Source organism: Epinephelus moara, chromosome 22 (genome assembly GCF_006386435.1).
Source record: "Epinephelus moara isolate mb chromosome 22, YSFRI_EMoa_1.0, whole genome shotgun sequence".
NCBI classification, from domain to species: domain Eukaryota; kingdom Metazoa; phylum Chordata; class Actinopteri; order Perciformes; family Serranidae; genus Epinephelus; species Epinephelus moara.
This window is the reverse complement of record NC_065527.1, coordinates 3,623,962-3,630,230: the sequence shown is the minus strand read 5'-3', so window position 1 is coordinate 3,630,230 and position 6,269 is coordinate 3,623,962. Positions and strand designations below refer to the sequence as shown.

General features: G+C 41.5%; 1 protein-coding gene and 1 long non-coding RNA gene across 4 annotated transcripts in view; both read left to right on the top strand.

Annotated features, from left to right (window-relative positions):
• The window catches only part of txlna (taxilin alpha), a 12,053-nt gene extending 7,484 nt beyond the window's left edge, over positions 1–4,569 (top strand). For all 3 annotated transcript variants that reach the window (XM_050035473.1, XM_050035472.1, XM_050035471.1), the window contains exon 11: positions 1,024–4,569. In XM_050035473.1, the coding sequence (XP_049891430.1) occupies positions 1,024–1,353 (330 nt within the window). In that variant the 3' untranslated portion in view covers positions 1,354–4,569. The remainder of the gene's footprint in view (positions 1–1,023) is intronic.
• The window catches only part of LOC126384511 (uncharacterized), a 490,327-nt gene that overhangs the window by 332,345 nt on the left and 151,713 nt on the right, over positions 1–6,269 (top strand). The window lies entirely within an intron of this gene.

The following is a 6,269-nucleotide window of genomic DNA, read 5'->3' as shown; positions in this document are numbered from 1 at the left end:
AAGCTAACATCAGGACGTCATCTGTTAAAAGCCTCCCGTTGTCAGATACGACATGAAACTACTCCAGTTAGCTCAATCATGTTGTAACTAAGACATCCGCTGGAAAAAATATTTTTTTCACGGACCGTTTATTGAGTTACTGAGTTATTACAGACACCGCTAACAGCTAACGGCGTCCCTACGTTGCCCCGGTCAAAATGGTCGCGCAACGATTACATCACATCCAGAGCCCGGTAACTTTACGGGAACCTTTCTCCTGCTCCGCTTTCTCAGTGGAGACACGGCGGTTGAGAGGGCCGAGCGAGAGGACGTTCCTGTAATAGTTCCTGCCCCCCAAATAGTACCAGGAACTTCTTCAGTGGAAATGGGCCTTTTCTGTGTGATCAGGGCCTTAGATGGCTGGAATATGGTGCATGTTTTTATGCCTCCATGCTGGCGACAGCTGTAGCTGGAGGCAATATGTTTATGGCTTGTCCGTTCTGTTCATTTCATTCTCATGCACATAATACGTCCAGAATACCTGCAGGAAATTTCTTCAAATTTGGCATGAATGTCCACTGAAACTCAACGAGGAACTGATTAGATTTTGATGGTCACAGGACATGGGCCAAAGTCACTGTTACCTCATCTTTCTCAGTCTTGTATCTGCAACATGTCACATCATAATGATCTGCAAAAAGAAATTGTATCGATCTTCTGTGCTGTCGAGGGAAAGATAGGTGTGAAGCGACAACCGCAAGGTGGTAATTCTAGTTTGTATTGATATATATTCAGTTTAGCAAATGTTCTGGGGTCTAATGTCTGAGGAAATGTTACATATTATATCTTTAAGTTCACAATTATCTGTACAGAATGGATGAATGTGTTGTGTGATGAAGTGAAACAGCAAATTATTTTAATGAGCTGGCCTTAAAAATGTGATTTGAAATATTACATGTTACAGATTTTGTCAGTGCAGGTAACTCTCACACAAAAGCAGAAAGGCTGACATGTGCATCGTATGTGTGTGTGTGTCGTCTACAGAAATCTGTGCGGGACCGTGAGTTTGAGGCACTCCAGGGTAAAGTCCAGCGGCTCGAGAAGCTGCGGCGGGCTCTAAAAGTGGAACGCAACGAGCTCAACAAGAAGGTTCAGAACCTCAGCGGTCAGGATGGAGGCACAGCAGGAGCCCCCACCTCCGACCCAGGGACTGACTCCCCCTCTCCACCACCAACAGACTCTTTACTGGAGCCCAGCGGCCACCCTGTCCCAGACACCACGCCCTGCTCCCAGTCCTGCCACTGTGAGCCAGAACTGGACACAGACAGCCTACTAGAAGAAGCAAAGGCTCTGCCTGTGGCTGCACAGGAATGAAGCACCGCTGCTCTCAGTCTCCTCTTTCCCCTCCAGCAACAAGCCACCTAGCAAGCAACAAGCCACCAGCCTGCAAGCACCCACACCTCTGCTGGATGAAGCTCATCAGATAGCAAGGGTAACTTGTGTCCTCCCAGCATGCTCTGCAGGCGTTATGAAGGTGATGAGAAGATTGTGCCTCGCCTGTCAGTACATTTACATGCACACAGTAACTGACTTACAGTGAACAACCTTATTAAGATAATAGTTTGATTAAAGCATTTACATGGTTTGCATCTTTCCTGCAGTAATCAGATGCTGATGATTCATTCATTAGTCTGATTAATCTCCACAGGCAGACTACAGGAGACATGTTATTGGCTCCACAAAGCGGTGTTTGTTTTACAAGTTGATAAATGAATTCATTTATTAGTTGTAAAATGACCCCAATTTTTGTGGCACTCCAAAAACATGTGACACATGCTGCTGTTTGAATAGAAACATGACTTGTAGTCCTCTGCCTCTCTGGAATACGCCTCAGAAGAAATCAGACATGAGGGGTCGACATAACATAGGAATTAATAAGAGAAGTGACAAGTTATTCAGCTCTAATGCTCGCTCCAACATAAGGGGGATTTATACTTGTACGGCAGACCTTTCGCCGTAGCCTACGTACGTGACCTGCACCGTTGTGAGCCTTTATGCTTGTGCAGTGGTGTGTCTGTGTCACTCTGCAGTTACACCTCCAAAACACTAGTTGGCGATGGAGTTTTTATGGCATTTTACATTGTATAAATTAGCCTAGCAGCTAGGAGACTTTTTCCTCTACTCATAACATTTATAACATTTAACAAAGGTAATGTTACAAAATTCAGCTCCATTAAAACTCACAAGGTTCACTGACAAAACAACTGTCTTATACTAAACACGTTTTCCAAACAAATACAACATGCTAACGTTATTAGCACAAGCCTATGGCATTTTACATTGTATAAATTAGCCTAGCAGCTAGCAGAGATTTCCTCTGCTCATATGAAGCCAGGATAAATTACACACAAGACTTAAAATGCTTTTTTAGTGGAGGCTTCATTGTCTTTACAATTTATTGTTTCTTATCTGTGAAATTAAAGTAAATCAAAGCTTTGTTTCCACTGAGGGAAATGGTTTCAGCTTACAGAGACAGACTGGAGGTCTGCGTCGCCGCAACATGAGGTGACATTTCTGGGGAGGTGCACGACAGGCTACGGCGTAGATACAGCATCGATTCAACGCAGAAGTATAAATCCCGCCTGAAACCTTAAAGGAACAGTTCACCCTAAATCAAAAAAACTTATTTACCTTTTGGCTGTAGTGCTGCTTATCAATCTAGATAGTTTTGATGTGAGTTGCAGAGTGTTGGAGATATCAGCTGTAGGGATGTCTGCCTTCTCTCCAGTATAATGGAACTAGATGGCACTCAGCTTGTGGTGCCCAAAGCGCCAAAAAATATTTTTGAAAAACAAAAAAGATGTTGTTGTGAGCAGTTTCATGTAGGAACTATTTTCTTTCTACCCAGCTACACCTACCAACTGTATCACTGCGCAGACGGAAGCGTGCATCTACACCTAAACAATCTAGACTGATAAATAGCTCTACAGGTAAGAGGGAAAATATGTGGGTTTGAATTTGAGGTGAACTGTCCCTTTAGCTTGATGGCTGCAACAACCTGTACCGGTCTGACTATTAGTGTGTGTGTGTAAATGCAGACTGCCTCTGTGTTGTGTTGTTAGATACACATTCCCTTTTTGAAACAGCGCTGCTTGGGATGACACAAGCCAATCAGACCAGAGGGATCATTGGAGGGTTTTTGTGTGTGTGTGTGTGTGTGTGTGTGTGTGTGTGTGTGTGTGTGTGTGTGTGTTCCAACCACTTTGATGTACATTTGGTTAGAAGGAGTTTGATTCACAGCTTGCCGAGTCCTAAAGGCCACTGAGAGTAATTTAATGATTATCTGTCAGGTGAAGTCTTAACAGGGATTTGAGGCAGATCATTTCTGTAGTCAATCCAAGTTCTTAATAAAATAGAAATAATGTAGAGTGCTATATAATTATTGAAGGAAATTTCTCATTCTTTCCTTTTTTCTTTTTTTTTTACTCGGCTCAAATGTTCAGAACACTTTACGATATTTGTCATCACATCAGAGTTTGCAGTTCTTCGCTCGTACACCATGTTAGGGAGGCGTTTCTTTGTTTTCTTGTTTGCATCGCTTCGCTTCGTTTCCATAGCGTTTAAATTGTGTAGTCTGTATTTATTGTTGACAGCATAATCTGATATTGAAATGTATGTATCTCACAGAGCACCACTATAAAATAAATGTTTATTTTTTTGATTACTTTAGAAAATCTATAAAGGTGATACTTTTATGACCAATGTTTCATTCCTAATCTTTGAGTTCAGTTGTTGTTAGCGACATTATTTCTACATGTTTTTCAGTCTGCTTATGACCTGGTGATGACGACCACTTGAAGCTTGTTTAACTCTGTACGTGTGTGTATGACGTGTGTGTGTGTGTGTGTGTGTGTGTGTGTGTGTGTGTTACGTGGCTACGATTGTCTCCTCCCAGCCCTGGTAATTGCAGTAGCTTGTAATCAGGTTTTAACTAGAGAATGTTAAAGGACCTCTATGCAACGCTTGCTTCTCGGTTTTATTCTGTGGCAGTCTCAACTGACAAGCACTTAGCTGCGAATGTATATTCATTATCTCCACTGTCCTGCATGGATGTATTGTATAAACAGACAACATATCTCACAGCAGAACTTTATTTTTGCGTAGAACCTCGTTAACTGCCTCTCAATTATTTGACGTTGAAGGGAAAACGCTGCGTCTCTCTGGTGCTGTTAAAAGGTGCAGTGTCTGAGCCCAGTGGGAAGAAGGAGAGGGAACATGAGAGAAAATGTTAATGGACTTCTGAATTGTAGTTTTCACTCCCGAACATGTCCATTTCTCCGCAGACTTCATGTACTACTCAATATGTAGCATCGCTAACAAGGTGTCATCTGTCGGCTGAAATAGAAATGGCAAACCGGATTTCTTCCATTGTCCCACGGGACAGATTCATTGTACCTCTGGTCCAGTGGTGGATGTGGAGGTTCACTGACCACGAGAAGGAACCAAAGATGTTTCCTTTTTTTGTCTTTTGCAGTACTTTTACCTGGCCCTGTATATTTTGTTTCTTGTTAAATAAAAGATGTAACAGTGTATGTTTGAGCTGTTGGCTTATTTACAGAGCGCTAAATGTGTTAAAGCATGTTTCAGTATGAAAAAGATCAAATGCCTTCCAGGGGACTGCGCTCTCAGCTCATCATGTTATGAGACCTGCTCCACACTCATCCCAAGCTTCCTCAAATATTCCTGTATCTCTCTGTGGATTGAAAACATCATCTACTGTGCAGCATCCAACCCAAAGACAACCTGCACCAGCTCAGACCTCCTTAAAGGGTGAAATGGAACCTCCTGCTTGTGCTCATCTGTCCCAGTCCACACACCACTGAGTTGATTAAATCTTTGAATCAGACTTCCAAAAACTCCTAAATATTCTTCACACCCTCTCGTTCCCACTTCCACTCCGTATCCACGTTCACACGGAAGATCCACCTTGTTAAGCGCCATCCCAAACCAACTAGTGAGGAGTGGAAGTGAATTATAAAACCACGTGCAACAATGAACAATTCATCATGGAAGACACTCTGTACAAATAATGTCCCACGACAATATAGGCAATATTTTTAATTAGATGTTGAAACGTGTCAAGCTGTTTTTTTGAAAATGACCAGTAGGGGACATGGCATTGCTGCAGAAGCACGGGGCCCTGCACAGATTTGGTCCTAAGTGACTGAGCCTTTGTTCCATCATCATAAAACCTGTAAGTTATCTTTTATTTACAACTCTTTTTATTTGAGGTTTCAAAGTTAAACAAACAGTGGCAGTAGAATACGAGTGACAATTTCTGACACAAAAATGCAGAAAATATTCAACAAGTAAAAAAAAGAGCTATTTTTCATACGTGTATAGAAAGTTTGCAAAATATAATATAAACAGAATTTATCGTTCTGTTTGAAACAATAATAAAAGGTAAAGGTAATAATAAAATAAAGATTAAATTAAATTGACTGCACTCTTTAATAGCAAAGAGTGTGGTCAGTGGATCAGGATCTGCAGGTCTACCGAGGATGTTTGATAGCGACTGAAAAATATTTTGCAAATATGTTGTGACTGATTGCCCACAACGGTCACATGCTAGACTAATATCAGGACACATTTTACAGCGCTTATTTTTTGATAAGTGAAGTTTACGCAGTATTTTAAATTGTGAAAGTCCATGTCTAACAAACTGAGGAGGAATGTACCAGTGATTGGGCTCCTGTCCATGACTCTTCCGAAATAGCAACCCTGAAATCATTTAAGTTAGTTGTAAGCTGTCTTTAATGTAGGTGTCGTAAACTGTTAAAGTATATTAGTAGTTTATTATATAAACTATATAATGACGAAACTCTGTGTGTGTGTGTGTGTCTGTTCCACGTTTTTCTCCTCACTGACTTGGTCAATCCATGTGAAATTTGGCACAGTGGTAGAGGGTCATGGGAGGATGTGAATGAAGCAATATTACATCAAGTGGCCAAAGGGGGGCGCTATAGCAACTGATTGAAATTGCAAACTTTGAATGGGCATATCACATGCCCCATATGTGGTAGAGACATGAAACTTTGCACAGAGATGCCTCTCCTCATGAGGAACACATTTGCCTCAAGAACCCATAACTTCCGCTTATACAGATTTTCCGCCATTTTGAATTTTTTGAAAAACACTTCAAATGGATCTCTTCCTAGGAAGTTTGAGCGATCTGCATGAAACTGGGTGAACATAATCTAGGGACCAATATCTAAAGTTCCCTCTTGGCA